General features: G+C 50.3%; 1 protein-coding gene across 1 annotated transcript in view; it reads right to left on the bottom strand.

Moving 5' to 3' along the window:
- Positions 1-19,662, bottom strand: part of EPAS1 (endothelial PAS domain protein 1) — a 93,018-nt gene that overhangs the window by 25,852 nt on the left and 47,504 nt on the right. The window contains exons 2-6 of the mRNA XM_068985803.1: positions 15,038-15,228; positions 5,878-6,029; positions 5,380-5,464; positions 1,636-1,754; positions 1,243-1,448 (exon numbers count right to left, since the gene is read on the bottom strand). Coding sequence (XP_068841904.1) covers positions 1,243-1,448; positions 1,636-1,754; positions 5,380-5,464; positions 5,878-6,029; positions 15,038-15,228 — 753 coding nt within the window. The remainder of the gene's footprint in view (positions 1-1,242; positions 1,449-1,635; positions 1,755-5,379; positions 5,465-5,877; positions 6,030-15,037; positions 15,229-19,662) is intronic.

Below are 19,662 nucleotides of genomic sequence, written 5' to 3' on the forward strand. Positions count from 1 at the left end.
GTGATTCTGTGAAACAGGTGGGGGTAAGTGTGGATTTTATAGAAGGGGAAGCCACAATCTTGGGGTTTCTGGAGAAAGCTAGAAGGTGAGAGTGGAATGGCTGGAGCAGCAGAGAGTTGCCCCAGGAACTATGACTCTGGACAAACGTGGTGATTCTGGACACTGCTGAAAGCTGGAGTCAGGTGAGGAGATCCCCAAGGGCACATTCCATCACGCACTAGATGGCGGGCGGCAGTGGCATCTCCTTGAGACGGGCCTGCCTGGCCCAGCCCAACCCCTGGCCTGTCCCTCCCTCCCTGATGGCAGCCATTGCCCATGGCATCCTTGCTTCTTCCACCTCCTGATCCACCCATGTGTCCAATGTCCAGGCACAGAGGGGAGGGCACAGGCCAGGCAGTGGGGAGGAGTCAGAGCTGTTCTTCCTGCCCCTCCCATGACAACTCAAACCTTTTCCCTACCTGTTTCGATCTTTACCGCAAGGTAAAACTAGAATGACATGGATTATATGTGTGGCCTTGGGTACTCTTTCAACTGCTTTAATAAAGAAATAATTTAGGGTGGGAATCACAGCTAAAACTGAACACTTCCTATCGGACTAGAACTTAGGCCATCTCACTGCCTTAAGGCTCTTAACCACTACAATCTCCCATGAGAGAATTTTCCAGTTGGGCCTGGCTTCGGGGATTGGAGTCTGACTTGGTTCCCTTCATCAAAAAGCCTTCCACCCGGGGCTGGACACTGGCTGGAATGGAGGTGGCGCAGGAGCAGAGGCTGAGGAAAGAGCTCACTAATGGAAGAGAACACACAGGAGTCACGTGACTGCAGAGCCCCTTCCAGGCTCCCAGCTGGCCTCGGCCCTAGGTGTGCTGATGGAGACCTCCAGACCCTTTTTTCCTGGAGAGCGGAGTGGAGAGAGGCTTGGAGATCTAGGAGTCTCTCTCTCTCTCTCACACACACACACGGAGTCTCTCTCTCTCTCTCTCTCTCTCTCTCTCACACACACACACACACACACGTGTGGAGGAAGATGTACACACCACCTCCATCCACCATGATGACAGCTGCACTCTAGAACAGCTCTGGGCTGACAACAGGGGACAGTCCAGTATGACCCTTGGCAGCCCTGGTGGGATGAAACTGTGACCTGCCCCCAACAATACAACATGTCTGCCGCGGGCCCGCCTCCTGACCACAGGCACAACCACAGGCGCATGCGCACCCACGCTCCCCGCCGGGCCCCACCTGTCGTCGCAGTAGGTGAACTTCATGTCCATACTGTGGCGGCTCAGGAAGGTCTTGCTGTCCAGTGGGATGTCCATGTGGGACGGGTGCTGGATCGGCTCGCACATGATGATGAGGCAGGACAGCAGCGGCTCCTTGCAGCCGCAGAGACTACTGTGAGGGGGGCAGCTGTTGTAGACCTTCACCTGGCCCGTGCAGTGCAAGACCTAGAGACCAGCCGCGGAGGGTCAGACATGGGGCCGGGGGAGGGGCGGGGGAGGGGCGGGGGAGGGGCGGGGGAGGGGCGGGGGGGCGGGGGAGGGCCGGGGGAGGGGCGGGGGGGCGGGGGAGGGCCGGGGGAGGGGCGGGGGGGGGGGGCACCCCGGGACTCCAGACCCAGGCCTGACGCCCTACCTTCCAGGTGGCTGACTTGAGGTTGACCGTGCGGCCTCTGTTGGTGACTGTGCACTTCATCCTCATGAAGAAGTCCCGCTCTGTCGACATGTCTTTGCTTTTCTTCCCAAAACCAGAGCCTGGATGGAGAAGGGTAGTGGAGCCAGCTGAAGTTAGTTCTGTTTGTAGTCAGAAGCAGGGCCGTTTTTCAGGGGTGTGTGTGTGTGTATGTGTATGTGTGTATGTGTATGTGTGTGTCCGTGTGTGTGGTCTGTGTATCTGTGTATGTGTGTGTGTGTCCGTGTGTGTGGTCTGTGTATCTGTGTATGTGTGTGTGTGGTTTGTGTATCTGTGTATGTGTGTCCGTGTGTGGTGTATCTGTGTGTGTGTTCGTGTGTGTGGTCTGTGTGTGTGTGTCTGTGTGTGTGGTCTGTGTATCTATGTGTGTGTGTGTGTGTGTGTGTGCGTGTGTCCATGTGTGTGGTCTGTGTATCTGTGTGTGTGTCTGTGTGTGTGTGTGATCCCTGAGGAGCTGCTCTGAGCTGTGGATCAAGGCTCCCTCATCTCCAGCCTGTCTCCCCTGTAGGGTGGGCTCCTGAAGGGTCGGGGCTATTCCACGGTTTTATTCCCCACTGCACCTCTACTCTGCAGAGTAGTCAGGTGATGCGTGACCGTTGGCCATGATCTCAACAAACCTCTCCCCTGAGTGGGCCCCATAGAAGGAATTCCAAAGGGACCATCTAAGCAAAATCACAGTCGCTCAAGGGGATAAGCTTCTCAGGCAGGAAATTTCCCTTAGATGCCCCTGTCTTTCCCCCATTCCTGTCCCTCCAGTGCCCTACTGTTAACCCACAGTGGCTGTGTTCAGGATCCCACACCATGTGCCCCCTTTCCAAAGTGACACAGGTCAAGGCTCATGGAACACTGCTGGTCCAAATCTCCTGTAGTGAGCAAGTTCACCTTGAGGATTAACTCAGTATGGATCATACCCCTTCTCAGCCAGAATTAAATAAATCATCAAGACAAACAAGATTGCTTCCTTCCTTATGGTCTCCAAATCACCTGCCCACTCAAAACTTCTCCCACTGGGGAGAAAAACAGTGACGACTACAGTAAACCCCAGAGGTGTCCCCCATCTGTGTCTAAATCCTGCCATTCTGGACCTTCCAAGGTACACTCCCGCCCTGCTGCCCAGCATCTCAGAACAACCCAGAGCCTTGTTTCTAATAGTCACAACTCCCCTCTGGGCATAGCCTCCGGACTGAAACCCCCAGGGGTCAGTGACTTGAGTGACACATCCTCAAGTGGCTGTGTCAAATGAATTGTGGTGCTTTTTAATCTGTCATAAACATCAAAAGAGAGGCCACCAAGTAACAGGCCAGACAGTGAATCTTTTTCTTTTTCTTATGAGAGGGTATTCCTCCCCATCACAATCACAAAATCATCTCTCCCATACTCAGTGATGTTTTTCACAATTCTAGCTTCCATAGGTGGCATTTGCACATCATGAGATGTTCTTGTATTTTGGGGTCTGGACACACTACCAGGACCAGCTCAGGTGCTGTGCAGTAGTGGGCGGGAGGGACTCATTTGTGGCTGTGGCATGGGTTATGGTTGTAGCTTCCTAACCTGTTAACATCGGGATTTTCCCCAACCTGTCATTTGGTTAATCTCTCTGAACACAGCTCCAATCAGATTACCCCATCTCTGTTCAAAAACTTCCAACAGTCCCCTCTGTCTACAGGATGAAGTTCAAGGCTCAATTGCCGGCCTTCAAAGCTTTCCACAAGCAGCCTCACAGCCTTATCTGCCTCTGGGTGCTCACACTAGCCCTTTGCTTACAGATCACGAGTCCACTCAGGTCGGCACCTTCAAAGCCTTTGCTGATTCACTGATTTTGATCCCAAGTCGTCAACACAGGGACCGAGAGACCTAACATTCTACTCAGATCAACAGAGTAGAGTCATGCTGAGTCACAGCACTTGAGAGCGAAAGGTCCTAGACTTTGCCTGGCCCAACACTGTCACTCTGAAGAGAATGATTCCCGGGAACAGAGCGATGAAGGGACTGGGTTCAAGTTGTATGATCAGACAGAGACTAGGTCAGAGGTTGAACTGACCGAGAACCCAAGGGTTTCCAGAGTAGAGAAGAAATAAGAGACTTTGGGGTTTTCTCAGGCTTCCAGTGCCTGTTTTAGAAAGGGATTCAGAAGGTCTGGCAGCCTTTTTCTCACAGAACTAAACAAGACTTTCTCAGCAACACAGAGCAGACAGTGAACTGCCCTGAGAGCTCCCCAGCCTGTGCCTGACCAGGGCCAGGTGGCCTTCAGGAGGGAGAGCAGAGGGGCTGGGGGAGGAGGCGGGGGTGGGGGTCGGGGCAGGTGGTGGGAATCCTGCACTCTGCAGGCTCAGGTGGTGACAAGGGTAGAAGTAGGCTAATGAAATGTATGCTTTTTCAGCATGTGTGATAATAAGAGCAAAACCTTGTAGGCTTGATACTGCCACCTTGCCTCTGTCATTCAGGTTGGATAAGTACACGCTCCATGTCAGTGACAGGTGAGAGCTATAAAAAGGGATGTTAGACTCGGTACAATCTGTTCAGGGCAGAGACTGACTCTCAGGTTCAGAAGGGACCTTGAAAGACACTGAATTCCGTTTTTCTTAAAGCTTCAGTCCACTTGACAATATGTCCATTAGAGCTTTTGCGCAACTGTCCCCAGTTATAAGAGATGAAGCAGCCAGCTCCGAGGGTCCCTGAAAAGTGCTTTTTGCTTGTATGGGCCCTTCCTTCCACTGGCACCTGCTGGAGCCCCCACAGGTAGAGTGCAGTGCACAACACCTTTCAAACTTTCTCCCTCAAAACCGCCTGTTCCATTTTTTATCACTCAGGGACCAGACTCCTTCCTTGGCTCCGGTGGTAGCTAGTCTCTAAAGGTGGTCCCAGGGAGCCACATCTCACAGTATCAGGGCCTGGTATAGCCCCCTCCCACAGTGAATGGGCCAGGTCTGTAACTCACTTTAACCAAAGAGTGGTGCTGTACCAGTTTCAGGACTAAGCCTTCAGAGGGCCTGGCAGCTTCTACTTTTGCACTTTTGGGGAGTCCTGAGCTCCCCAAAAGGGAGCTAAGAATATAAGTATAAGAAGTTTGGCTACCCTGGAGAGACCATGTGGAGAGGAAGAGGCTCTGATACGTTATGGAGTGAGAGAGAGCTCCAGCCTCTGGCTACGCCACAAGGTCCCAGAGGTGTGGGTGAGCCCTCTGCTTATCGCATCGAGTTGAGCCCCCTGACATCACATGGAGCATAACCACCCATAGAACCCACCGAATCATGAGAGACTATAAAAGGACTGTTTAACCCACTATGTTTGGGCAGTCTGTTACACAACCAGCACACGGACAGCTGCAACAGTTCCCATGAACATTTTGGCACAGACAAGCTGATTGGTTTGGATGGTGTCATTCGGAAAAGATGCTGGACACTCAGGTGATGAAACCTCCTAGAGATGGTGTCCTAACCCACAGGAGTGCCCTAGGAGTGTGATCGCAGGCACCACAAGAGCCAGCAAAAGATAATTCTGAGTACTAGGTCCTTTCAGGGCCCTTGATCTCATCTCCAAAGTCCTGTTGGATTTTCTGTGGGTGTCTGTTTTTTCTGGATCATGATGGCCATGATTTATCAATCCTACATTAGTACACCAAGGGGAGGCAGGTCCCTTCCCCACGTGGTGTTAAGTAGGAAAGAAACACACCGAAAAACACCTTACCATTTTTGAGACTCAAGTTCTCACGGATCTCCTCATGGTCACAGGGATGAGTGAAGTCAAAGATACTGTGTCCTGTTAACTCTACCTGTTTCAAAAAACAAGGTTGGGCTCATTATTCCTGACACTGAAAAAGTCTCCAGGAGGAAGCTGGGTCCCCTTTCAGGTTTGGAGAGAGGGAGGAGGCCGAGTCAGACCTTCTCATATTCCACTCGGCAGATCCACAGACGCACAGGTGTACCAGAGGTCACGACAGACATGGCTGACAAGGGGGGCCTGCAGTCCAGCTGGCAGAGCTGTCTGCCAGGCTGGCCACCGGCAGTGCTAGCCCAGTGCCAGGGGCTCTAAGTCATTTCTAAGGTTTGAGGCTTGAGATCAGAGAGGAGGAGGGTGGGTGCATGCAGGGAAAGGTCAGGAGGGAGGTGAGCAGAATCTCCCACTAATTTCTACCCCTAAATGGAAACATTTTCCCTTTTTGAAGGAGCCCGAGGAGGGTGTCACCTGTGTGAGTCCCATGAACTTGCTGATGTTCTCCGACAGAAAGATCATGTCACCATCTTGGGTCACCACGGCAATAAAACCCTCCAAGGCTTTCAGATACAAGTTGTCCATCTGCTGGTCAGCATCAGCTTCAGATTCATTTTCAGAGCAAACTGGAAAGACAGGGGGTGGGGTTGAACAGTTTGCATCAATGTGGGGTTAAAGCAGATGTGACTGCTGTGGATGGATGTCTTCCAGGGATGGCTCAAAGGCATCAGATGGATTTTTCTAAACACACACTGCCAACCACCTAAGTGTCCGTCACATGCCCAAGGAGCAGGCATCTGATGAGCACCACTGCACGGAGGACACCCTGCTGGGGGCTTCACAGGCAGTACAGTTGCGGCACTGTACCTGTGGTACTGGCGGCAGTGGGGTCACTGATGTCAAGGCAGTTACAGGAGTAGTCAGGATGGTCATTTTCCCTAATGGATGTTGAGCAATGACGGCATATCAGCCTATCACTGAGAATGCTATGTAATCTTCAAAACACCTGTGGGGTAGGTCCTATTTTTTTTTTTTTTGTCTTATCTTACAGATGAGGCCCAGAGAGATTAAGTCATTTGCCCAAGGTTATAAAGGTTGTGGACTCAGGCAGATGAATCCAGAAGCCACACTCCTAACCATTCATCAGCTTTGGAGTCAAATAACCACTGACTCTATTCCTCTTGTTAGGTTATGGCTCTAACTGACATGACAAAGAGTAAGTGAAAACCTCTTTGAATATCAGTTTCCTCGTTAGCTAAATGGAGATAATAATGCCCATCTCTTGTAAGGATTAGAGAAGTATGGAGAATGCCTAAAACATACCAATTAGCATGAATTCTCTCCCTTTCTGGCTCCTTCTACAACACTGTCACTGTCTTCAAATTGCTCAGACCCCAAATCGGGGCTAGGTGGTACACTAAGCCACAAATCTAAGTAAAAAATTCAGCGTGACAGAGGTGGGTGCCCAAGAGGAATATAGACAGTCAGTGCTGAAGGGTTCACAGGAAGAGGGGGTTGCTTTGAGGTGGTCAGAGACAACTGTTCAAAGAAAGGCATTAGAAGAGACTCATGAAAAGCAAGAATCTCACTCTGTTAAATGAAAGTAGGGCTTTCTGGGCCTACTGGCGTGGGCAGACGCTGGAAAGCATGGAGGAGGCAGAGCCTGGAAGGAACTCTGCAGGGATGAGAACAGGTCCACCCGGCGGAAGAAAGAGGGTCTGTGCCCCAGGCTCTTTGACTGGGCTCGTGAGTCCAGCGGCCTAGAGGAATGGCATCTCAGACCATTGCTTTGGGGAGATTCGTCCGGCAATGGCATGCGAGATGATTTGGAGAGAGTGAGGATCAGAGGTGTGAAGCCACAGGAGGAGGCTGCTGTGTTAATGGCAGGCTGTGGAGGTGGTTGCTAGGGGCAACTGAGGAAGGCATCCACTCCCCAACCACTCTGGGGGGCCCTGGCCTATCAAGTAGACCTCTGCTGTCTGCAAAATGTAGCCTCAGTTCTGGCCCCAGCGAATAAAGCTCTCAGGCCCCAGAACCTTGGTTGTTACTGCTCAGACCACAGACTTTAGTTCAGCCCTGCTTCTCCTAGCTCATTATTTAACTCCAAACATACATTTACTTATAAAAACTTGTATTCATCCACTACAAACATCAAGCCAAGTATGCTTACCTTAATTTGCAGAACGAGAGACTCATAGAATAACTTGTCACTTATGAGAGTTAATATTCACTTAACTAAAAAAGAAGTCGTTCGAACTGAGACTATTGGAGGGAATGTAAAATGCAACTGAATTTATGGGCCACTTGGCAAGAGACATGTGGATGCTGTGCAATAAGGTTCAAGGGCCTTCCTGCAAGGGCACTGGATTTATTTGGTTCTCTTTTCCCTTGAGCCCCTAAATTTAAGCTCTGGGCCATACACTGTTATTCCTCCAGAACAAATCCAAATTAGGAGATGTTCCTACCAAGGGGCTTCAGTGGCATCCCTGGGGACCGGCCACCTTCAGGACACAGCATCAGTGAATGGGCTGGGGTCACTGATGCTGTCCAGGGACAGGCCACCCTTCAGAGCCAAAAGCTGGGCCATGCAGAGTGTTATCCTAGTGACTTCCCTGTGTTTTGCTAAAATGGTAGAACAAAATGAAGGAAATTCTTTCCTCTTCATACCCTGATTCAGGCAGCTAGCCTATGGGATGGGAGACTGGGAATGGCCTTTTACCATACACATGCCCATACCTGTTCCCTGCTTAGGGTCCTTGCCAACCAACTGGTTAGCCAAACTGATGATAATGAACCAGAGTTCTAGGTGTGGGTGGTGCCATGGCCTATATTCACACTCCTGGTTAACACCTAAATTTAAACAAGGGCTTCAGAAGAGGCCACGACATTACCTAGTGCTTTCAAGGTGGAGCAAGCACCAGGACCACTGTAGGACTTGCTAAAACAAGGATTTCTGAGACCAGAGCAAAGTAAAAATGTGCGATCTCTCACTGAAACATCAAACCATGCCCAGGGCCCTTCTAATGGTGGAAGTCCCCATGGGACTGCAGAGTCACAGAGAGCCATAGAGCCAGCCTGTGATGGGCCCTGTGCCCAGCGTTCCTGATTCAGGTCTCAGGTTGGGGGCAGGGCTTCCCGGGTGGCTCAGTGGTAAAGAATCCACCTGCCAATGCAGGAGACACAGGTCAGTCCCTGAGTTGGGAAGATCCCCTGAAGGTGGAAATGGCAACCCATTCTTGCCTGGGAAATCCCATGGACAGAGGAGTCCAGTGGGCTACAGTCAATGGGGTCACAGAGTCACACGACTGAGTGAGCATGCGCGCATGCAGGTTGGGGGCTGAGAATCTGCTTTTCTAACAAATTCTCATATGATGTGAATGCTGGTGACCACAGGTAGAGACCATCACTGCCTTAACTGAAAGTCCTATAAGCCACCCTAATGCTGGGAAACGGAGAAGGCAATAGCACCCCACTCTAGTACTCTTGCCTGGAAAATCCCATGGATAGAGGAGCCTGGTAGGCTGTGGTCCATGGGGTTGCTAAGAGTCAGACACACTGAGCAACTTCACTTTCACTTTTCACTTTGGAGAAGTAAATGGCACTGGAGAAGTAAATGGCAACCCACTCCAGTGTTCTTGCCTGGAGAATCCCAGGGACTGGGGAGCCTGGTGGGCTGCCGTCTATGGGGTCGCATAGAGTCAGACATGACTGAAGTGACTTACCAATGCTGGGAAAATCAACATGTTTTGGCAAGTGGTGACCTATTTGGGGGACATAAGGAGAGATTTTCAGCACTGTTAAAAATCACACCAGACAGGTGAGCGCCTTCTCCAGACAGCAGAGGCCAGTCCTGTGATTCCTGGCCTAGTGAAAAGATTTTTCTTCTCTTCAATTTCTTTGATCTCAGTGGCAACACTGACTTCAAAATCTGGAGTCATCCCAAGACAACCTGATTTGGGTTAGCTAGGCCCAGAGGAAATAGTTCCGCTTAAAGTTTCCTGTTTTTAACAGTTCCAGCACAGCCAAACTGGTTTCCATCCGTGCCCAGTACACTTGCTTCCAGGAGGTGGTGAAATTGGCTGCAACAGCTGGCCAGCTGGACTCCGGGAGGGAGGGAGAGGGGCACACAGAGCCCACGAAGGGAAACAGAGCATCTCGGGACTGAAGTCACAATGGCTGGGGGACCAGGAAGCCAGCAGGCCAGCCCCCTGAGGACCTGGAAACAACGGGGCCTCTTTCCTCTGTGGAATCATTTGCTCCCGCAGCACCTGCCTATCCTCCTGGGGACTTTGGACGGAACCTGGCCAGCTTGCTGTCAGCTTGGAGCTGAGGGTTGAAGCTATGGGGCCGGAGGCAGCACTTTACCCAAGGGGCTAGGGCTCCAGGCACATCACCTGGCTGAAGACGGTCCTGCCTTTCCCCTTTTCCTCTCTCATGGGAGCATCAGGTCTCCTGAGGGGATCACTAATCTGTGACTCAGTGCTGGGCACACAGGCAGTTCACTTGCCCACAATGCAGCTATCACACTCCTGCCACATGTCTGCCCCATGCTGGGCACGAAGTCAGGCCATCTGTCAGCAAGTGTCACTTACTGGGTGCTCAGCCCTGTCCTCGGGAAAGTCAGGTGTAAGAGCATCCTTTCCCCAGAGGAATCTACAGACCAGTGGGGAAGAGACAGATAAGCTGCCGTAAAGTTGCACAACAATCCGAAAGAAACCCTCAGTGCCCAATGAAGAGGAGCACACAGTAGGTGCTTGATAAACCCTCAGTGGACTCTTTAAATAGCCCTGGGCTCTGGGTCCCAGTTACTTGCTTCCCAGGACCCTTCAGGGTCTGACCCCCAAGAAGAGAAGCGGGTCATGCAGATCAGAGGCACTCTGCAGAGACTCAGTACACTGCACCCGAGAGCACAACAAGATTCTTTCAAGCTAAAAATAGCCCCGGTAAACAGGCTTTGATGACTCCCCACAGCCAGGATATGCGCGGGCTGAGGTTTCGGAGCACTTTTTCCGGAGCACCGCGCATTTCCTTCAGGCAGCACCGCCTGGGTGGGGTTGGACCTGAGGTGGGGCGGCGGGGGAGGGCAGCAGGAGCTGGGCATCTGGGGTGAGCAGGCAGTGGTGGGGCAGATGCTCCTGACCGGGCCCCTGGGGCCAGGCAGGCCATCACAGGTGCTGCTGCGCAGGGTGCCAAGGTTATTTTCCCTCTGTTCCTACTCTGAGAAGTTCCGGGTATTCTGACTGGTCTCCACACCACTCTGATGTGATCCTCCTGGGGCATATGTGCTTCGCAGGCAGTCACCCCGTAGTTATCATTGAAGGGGCTTCCCTTTTACACTGATTCTTCTCCTCGGGCTCTGCTGGGCCCAGAGACCCATGACACCGCTGGGCCCTGGATGTGCTGACTGCAAAAGCAGCCCCGTCAAGCCATGAGGAAACTATTTTTGAATGGTTTATCTGGCCATCAGCCCCACCTTTAAACGCCACCATCACCAGGTAGTAGGCTGGGGTTACTCTCACATCTTTGGCAGAGGGCACTGCGTCTTATCTGACCTGTGGGCCTCCCAAAGGGCCTTGAAAGTTCACCATTAGAAGTGCATTTCTTTGTCCTGTACATGACTTACTGTCCTGTCTTACCTTTCTATATGACCCCTCATGACATATGGCACAGGGCCGGGGCAGCAAACACCTGCTGATGGGCCAGACTTAGCAAATTTAAGCTAAGGGAACGATCTGAACAAAGTGTCTCCAGAAGAGACTGTACACCAGGGGCTGTCAGCGATCAAGATCCCAGCATGAGTCAACCTTTCAGCTCTTCTCCAACAGGACAGAAAGAGGCCTTGGTTTGGAGGGTGGTTGGGACAAGGGGGTGAGACAGAAAGAAAGTAGGGGTGAAAGCCTGGGAAAAGAAGTCTGAAAGAGGGGCATAAGAAGACACCAGAAACCATAGCTGCCTCCCCAGTTTCACCTCTGCTCTCACTTTTTCCTGCATGGAAAGGTCATGGTAAAAAGCTAAAATCACTTGTCCCACATTTTAATGCCTTTCCCTTGGCAGTCTAGAGAGGAGGAAATCATCGTCTCTTATTAAGAGCGATGTCTTCACTATGCAACTGCCAATGAATTAATCATAAACCTGACATTTGTCTTAGAAATCTTGCTTCCCATTGATCTCTAGCTCTTGTGTCAAATGAATTTGATTTTTCCCTCACGAGTGTGTGTGTGGGGAGCCAAAAATCAATTTCATAGTGAAAAGCCAATTTTGCATATTTACTGCTGTCGAAGGCCCTTCAAATGCAGGAGTGACCCTCATTTGGGTACAGTTTGTGGGGCTCCTCTTGAAAGAGGATTTAAGACAATCAAGTGGCATTTCCACTGATGTTCCCGTCAGAATGTGTTCTGTTCTCAGCCCAGCGTGGAAGCTAATATCATAAAGCTATTGTTTCAGTTTGCTTCCTGTGATACAAATCTCAATCGGCCGCCGAGACTCCCAGCCTGAATTTCTCAGCGCTGAGGTTTCCTCTCCAACATTCCCACACAGAACAGCCTACTGTGAAAATCAAAGGGAAACGTGTTACTAAGTAAAGAAGAAACTTCTCTAAAGCAAAACCTGGTCTTTTTTAGCCTTTTGAACTCTGAGGTATGCAACCAGCTATTTCCTATCATAAAGGGAGCCAACATCGACGCTCACCTTTGTTAGAAATGCTTCCATCATGGATCTGTGGTTTATTTTGACTTAGGAAGGCTTGGCGACTCTGCATTTTGCTAGAAATTGCTAGAAGGTAGTAAGAGGACAGTAAGGGTTTACACTGGGTTTTCATTTACATCATTTTCCCCCAAAAGTCTATACTTATAAATCTATTTTCTTGATCATAGTTGGTTTTATCTCTAGGCTGTAACTTATTGAGAGCCTAATACATGGCAGCAAGAGGATAAGGATTTTTATATCCAACATCCTTGGACAGCACTGCAAGTGAGTACTGGCAGCCACTTTGTGCAGCTGAGAAAGTGAGCTGGAAGGGTGGTAAGGAGGTTTTCACAAGGCTGCAGAGAAGAAAGGCAGCCTGACTGAGGTTCTAGGGAAGGTCTAACTGCCCACAAATCCTGTACATCTTTTCATTGCACTGCATGTTTTAAACAAGCAAAATATGATTAAGATCGTCTCGTACTCAATTCCTAAAAACATCATCAATAACTGGTCTAAAGAGTGTGTGGCAGCAACGTGGAAGAGGGGGCACAGAGAGCCATCCGTCACCTCCTCCCTCGGGTGAGGCATGTTTTATGAGAACTGTTCCTTCAAGGACACCCGGATCAGATGACCAAATGTGGACACTTTTTATCCTTTTCTGTCATTTCTTTCCTCTGGACTGAGAGGACCAGAGCCAACATGCTGAGTGCTCCAGTAGGTCCTGGGAAAAGCCCAGCCAGAGGGCAGGCACTTTGTGTCCACAACTTGCAACAGGCCCTGGGCAGGGATATGTGAGGTCTTGCTGTGGCCACTCTGGTCCCATCTCCCCAGGTGTGTCTGGCCCACAGGGGGCTCTCGCCAGCACACTTGCAGGCAGACATGCTCAGAGCCTCTGACACGTGTCCTGTCCAAGCCACCCTGAACCACTGAAAGGGGGGTGGCTATGCACGGGAGAGCTTGGAAACCCAAGGCCGTGCACCGAGAACAAGGGTAGAAACAGCCACCAAGTGTGTAAGGACCTGCTACAGACCCCACTGCTCAGGGCCAGCCCCCAATGCCTCCCTTTAACTTTGGTTCCCCACCAAGGAAGACCCCCTTTCTCCCCAATCACCAGGCCCCATCCACATCTTCAGGCGATAACGACCAAGTCTGCAGAATGCTCCTGCCCTCTGTGTCTCTGTTCCACTGGATTCAAAAGGACTTGAACTCCAGGTACTAAATGTGTGCCTTTGCAGCAAAGTTAACTTTTCTGTGCCTCACTTCTAATCATCTGTGAGATGAGCAGAAACATCCTCCAAGCCGAAATTCAATCAGAGAGCTGTCTCAGGATTAACGTATTACTCCTTTTGGGGACCCCTGTTGGTGGAGGAACAGGGGTGATGGTGGTGAAAGGAAGTAGTGATGAACCCAAAGAAATCAGTGTCTAAAAGTAGAATTTCATTTCGTGTCTCAGAGTGGAATTTCAAGTACTGGAACAGGGAAGATGAGATGCTTCTGGGTGTGGGGAAGGGGTCTCCGTTTAGTCCTTAAGTCCTCCACTCCCTGTTCTGTGCAGATGGAAAGATGATTCCAACACAGGCAGACACTGCCCTCACCTGTCCTAGAGGACATGCTTCTTTAAAGGACACAGGTACACCCATGCCCTGCGATGGCATCTCCAGGCCTTGCACTTCAGTCCACGGTTCCCTTTCTCTGTAGCATCTAAGACACCACGCCTGCCATCACCTTGCACTGCTTCTTTCAAAGTATTTTGAGAGCAAGGTTTCACCCTGGGTTCTCTCCCTCCTGTCTGCTCTTTTCTGAGATGCTTTAGATTTTCAGGCCAGGGTTAGCCCTCCAACCCCTGGACCCACCGTGCTGTCATCCTATTTTCTGCAAGTCTTCCCCCCATATCCTTCCTGCGCTCCCGGGCCCAGAATAGCACATGGCGCTCCGGCTTCCCAGCCTCACAGTGGATTCCCTCTGTTCTGGGTTTCCTTCCCAGAAGAGCCACTGCATAACAGGATGGCAGAGTCCACCCCGCTCCAAGGCACATGGCTCACTCGGGAAAACTAAAAACCAAGCATGAGAGAACTCCCCCTGCCGCCCCGCTCTGCTCACCACCTCGGACGTGGCTACTGACGGTGCCACAGCTGGGTGGGGGCGGTGGGCGCAGAGGGGCGCAGCCCCCTGCCCAGTTCCCTTACAAAACTGGCAGACTAGAAAGGACTGACTATCTATCGGTTAGATCTGATATTGGCAGAAGCCCCAGGCCTCCTCCTTCTGGTCTGGACTAACAGGAAATGGTATTCTGAAGAAGATGAACTCAGGCGGGAAAAGGTTTCGTGACCTTGAGACTTGCAGAGATAGCAGGGAAGGTGAGAACTCGTGGGTTCTGAGGGGAGATGGTTATCTGTCCGGGGCTCCCCAGCATGGCTGGGCCTGTGCTTCACAGACATTATCTCAGTTTATTCTTAAAGATGCCCCGAGCAATAAGTATTCTAACTCCTTTTACGGATAAGGAAACTAGGGGCACAGACGCTGAATAATCTGCCCGGCATCCTGGCTAGTAAGAGGGAAGGGTCACATGGGCACAGCTCTGCCTTCTGGAGAAGGTGGCCGGCGGACAAACACTAAGATGTTCCCTGAAGGATTCATCCAACCTGGACTGGAGTGTGGATCTGCCAGCCGAGGGCATGGCAACCGGGAGCCAGCGCCAGCAGCTCTCACTCTCCCAGCCCTCTGTGTCCCCTCAGCTGCCAAGGCTTCAGCCCATGATTGTAATCACCGCCAAGGCCACTGCTGGAAAGAGGTGCAGCAGAAGAGAACTAAACGCTATGACAGCGTTGCTGTGGGTGGAAGGTGTGCAGAGTGGGGGTTCCTGGGTGGCCTGTCAGCTCTGGCTCCTGCGTGTGAGAACACGGGGGTCGGGGCGGGACAGAGGGAGGGGGCCCAGGGTTCGCGGCCTCACCGGAGGACAGGAGCTTGTGCGTGCGCAGGAAGCTGATGGCCAGCCGCATGATGGAGGCCTTGTCCAGGTGTGAGCTCACGCTGTGCGGCAGGGGCAGCTCGTGCGCCAGCTCATAGAAGACCTCTGTTTCCTTGCTCCGCCGGCACCTGGCTGCATCTCGGGACTTCTCCTTCCTCCTCTCTGAGCTGCTCCTAAGTTGAGAGACAAGGGTTAGTCTCCAGAACATCACTGCCATCCCATCACACCCCCGGTCATGACACCCTCAGGACTCCCCCCATCCAAGGCATGGCTAGACTCTCCCGCTGAGCTGATGTCGGCTCCCATCGGTCACCTGAGCCACAGGTGACAAAGAGCTCTGCCTTTGTGCATCTCGTGTCTGCTCAGCTGCCCTCCCGTCCCGCACGCCATGGAGTCCACACCAGGGCTTCCAGAGGGTGAAGTCTGAGCAAAGACTTGCTGGTTAAGTCAATCCACTGACAATGCCCGGGGGTTTTTGGGGACTGAGGTGAGTGCCCAGGACAAAGAGGGAAGTGGGAGGAAGCTGTGGCCAGTGGCTTAGATGGCTGTGTCAAAGCCTCTGGAGAACAAGATGAAGAACTGCTTCTGGATAAAATGCTTGAACAACTAAGCCCAGTAGTGGCCCTTAGATTCCATTTCCTATCAGTGATTTCCATCACAAAAATTGAAAACGCCACTAGAGCCGAGGAGCAGTCAACCAGACGGACACCTATCTGTCTGATGTCCCAAAGCACACACCTGTCAAGGGTTCAAAAGGACCAAGCACAGACACGCTTCCTCTCTGATCTACCAGCATAGGCTTCCAGTCAGTCGCATCTCCCTTCTTGCAGGAGAGAGGTCCACTTGCCAGCGCTGTACATTTATATTATTTAAACTGATTAGCCTCAGTTTTCTCATCGGTAAAATGATAATACAGTACTTGCCCCACAGAGTTAATGTTGAGGACTGAATGTGATAACACATGGAAAATCTTTAGTGCCAGGGCTCTCCCGATGGTAAAGCAGTGTTAGCTAATAGTAATAACAAATTTGTCCATGAAGAGATGAGCATGAGAGCAAAAACATTACAAAAGAGTACAGCAGAATCCTATTTTCATGGAAATATATGTATTATACATAACACTTCTTATATAGGAAAAATCTAGAAATATAATAAAATATACTAAAATACTAATGACTATTGCTCTTACAGCTACCCTGTTTATGGTGCCTACTACATTCCAGGGATTGTGTTAAGCACCACTGCACTGGCTCCTCTAATTCTCACAACTAACCTTGGAAGTGGTTATTATTATCCCTAATTTACAGATGAGGAAATGGGTCGACAGAGGCTAAGTATCGTAGTCCCTCCTTTATTCACGGGGGTTCATTCCAGGAGTCCCAGAGGATGCCTGAAAGCACCAACCGTCCAGGAGCCCTGCATGTACTGTTTTGCCCTAGACTAATGGGCAGGTAGCATATATGGCACAAACACCCAGGACAAAGGAGTGATTCACGTCCTGGGTGGGACGGCAGGAGATTTCATCATGCTACTTAGAATGGCATGAGACGGAAAATTTAAGAATTGTTCATTTCTAGAATTTTCCATTCAATATTTTCATCCTGGGGTTGACTGTGCAGAACTGAAATCGCAGAAAGTGAAACCACAGATAAGGGGGGACAGCCGTTAATTCACCTGCAGCCTCTAAGACAGCCTCTGGGTAGGGAAGTGGGACTCTACACCAGGCATCTGGGCCCCAAACTGTAGACTCTTACCCACTAACAATGTCCTGCCTCCCTATCTTCAAAAATGTTCACAGTGTCAGGTCAGTGAGGTGAGGAGGAGATTTTTTTTTAAGTGCTTATCCATATTTTCTTGTGTTTCTATAAAATACCTATATTGCTTGTTTAATAAACAAGTGTCCAATGATGCTCATAGCTCTCAAGGCCTCACCCTACCAGCTCCGGCTTGCTCTGTCTATCCTTTCTCCTGAGAGTTCTAAAACCAAAGGTTACTTCTCTTTTTGTTTGGCTTTGCAGACTGAAATCTGGACAGAAAAAAAAAAAAAAAATCAGTATTTTGGAGATTCCCCAAATGTTGACATGCCATCTCTCAAATCCCTCAAGATTTGGGGATGCCGTCTCTCAAACCCCTCAAGATCTGGGGCAGAGGCACTGTTTTGACTTTACAACATGCTTTATTTTAAAAAAACAGAACATCCAGCTCCTTGGATGGATTAAGCATCATAGATCCAGAATGCAAGAAGAAACTCCAACACCTCTTGATGTTCTGGAAGAAGCTTCTGAAAAATTGTGAAATGGGTGGGATTGTTTTTCTTGCCCTATCTCTCTTTTCTGTTTCCTTTACCAAACCTGCTTCCTCCGTGCCCCGCCGCTCCCCCCCGCCCCCTCCCTGCTGACTTTCAGCTGTTACAGCTCTGGGCCTAGCACCCCGCCCATCCTCACACCCATCCCTCAGAGCCTGCCCGTAGGATCATTCTGCTCTACTTCCAGCCGGTAGTGGCAGTTTGTACACTACTCCCTCCCAGTTGCCTTTAAATCCTGACCTCTGACTGTGGAGCACAAGCGGTTGGTCAAGGTTTGCAGGAGTCCTGGCCCAGGAAGGGAGGGTGGGAAAGAGGCAGGATGCTGTCACTGTACCCACAGCACCTGCGTGTCGTGACAGCAGGTAAAGGACAGCCGGTGTCTTTAGGACATTGACTCCACTCTCTAGCACCTACATTCACGCTTTCTGAAAAAAGCATCATCAACACATGATCAGCCATTCGAAGCCTCTAGGGAAAGCCTGGGCTTTCCTGGTGGCTTAGTGGTAAACAATCCACCTGCCAATGTAGGAGATGCAAGTTTGATCCCTGGGTTGGGAAGATCCCCTGGAGAAGGAAATGGCAACCCACTCCAGCATTCTTGCCTGGAAAATCCCATGGACAGAGGGACCTGGTGGGCTAAAGTCCATGGGGTCGCAAAAAGCACTGGACACTCCTTAGCGACTAAACAACAACAGCAACAAGAGAAGGCCCCCTGAGTGAGACAGACACCAGCACAGGCTGTGACCTTCAAGCCAAGATCCGCACACAGTGCTTCCCTTTGCCATCACCCTTTCCTTGAAGTGGAAGAGCAGACAGAGAGGAAGAGCCAGGGAAGGAAAAGGCTGTCTGGAGTTGGTGCTCTGTCCGGCAACGGCCTTTGAGATTTGGCTCCTACTATGTTCCCTTGGCTGCACAAATGTTTACTGACACTTTTATGTTGGATGCTGCACTGAGAACCCTACACACAGTACCTCATTATAATCCTCTTAACGGGACATGTGAGATGGGCAAGGCAGGCACTGCTGTTGTTCCCATTTCACAGATCTGGAAACTGAGGCCCTGCCAGGTTAAGTTACTAACCTAGGACAGTTCAGCTAATTAGCAGCAGGGCTAGGACTAGAGCCCATCTCTTCTCAGGCTAAAACACACTCTTTCTATTTCTTAATGGTAGGAGATAGTGGCTTTAGCAAAAATAAACAGCAAAGTCTTAACATTGAGAAAAAGAAAGGTTGAGAATCTCACACAGACTCTTAGTTTAAATGTCTGAGCTCCACTTCAGGTACCTTGTTTTTATAGTAGTGCTTGGGGACCAGCATGACTTTAATTGGATTATCTAGTTAACCTTGACACAGCCCAGAGATATCTGTCTAATGTTGACTCTTGGAAGAACAGACAAATATGTGTAGCACTGCCATCATTGGATTAGCAACATGAAGAATTACAGTTAAATGTGAAGGTAAGACCTGCCTTGACCCAAATGATGCACCCAGCTGACCTCACCCCATCAACCACCGTTTGGGCCTCTCAAGCCAACAGACCAAGGAACGGGAAGTTAGGAGGACTGGTTTTAATACACCGGTTAATACACTTGTATTAATACTGGTTTTAATACACTGGCAACCCATTATCTTGCTATCTGATGTTGAACAAGGAAATGCATTCTCAGTGCCCTGATGGCCTCATCTGTGAAATGGGAGCCTTCTCCTGTCTTCTTTGTCAGGATCAAGTGAGACAAGTATAGAAGGGATGGGAGTACTAGAAAGCTCTCCATGGGATATTAATGATCCCACTGCCAGGCTAATCTGAGCACTAGTCGCAGTCAGACTTCGGCCCTACAGCTGCTGGTCGCCAAGTCACCACTGTGTCAGGGCTGCAGTTCCATTTGTTGGTCAGGCTGATTTTGACCAGTTTGTTGGGTCATGTTGCTGGTCCTTCTTAGATCAATGAGGCTTCATGTCCTAAGGTGCATATGCCTTATTTTCTCTCCCTAGATGGGTCCTAGAATTCACCACAAAGACCAGAATTTTTTTTTAATGATAATTCTAGACATGCCATGTTACAATTCTCTGGTTTATTTATTTTTTGGTAAAAATGTATTTTATCTAAGTTTTCCAGATCATCAGATCATCAGAAATGTATTTCTCACTCCAGTTTCTCTTTCTACAAAGTCCCTGCTCTTATCCTTCTTGGTGGCCTTCCTGTGACCATGGGGTGGTCCTGTATAATATGTGGTATATGGAATATATAATTTGAACATGGCCCTGGTTGACTGTGTCCTCATGCAGACCCAGAAGTATTTACT

The sequence above is a fragment of the Capricornis sumatraensis genome, chromosome 1 (genome assembly GCF_032405125.1).
Source record: "Capricornis sumatraensis isolate serow.1 chromosome 1, serow.2, whole genome shotgun sequence".
Taxonomy (NCBI): domain Eukaryota; kingdom Metazoa; phylum Chordata; class Mammalia; order Artiodactyla; family Bovidae; genus Capricornis; species Capricornis sumatraensis.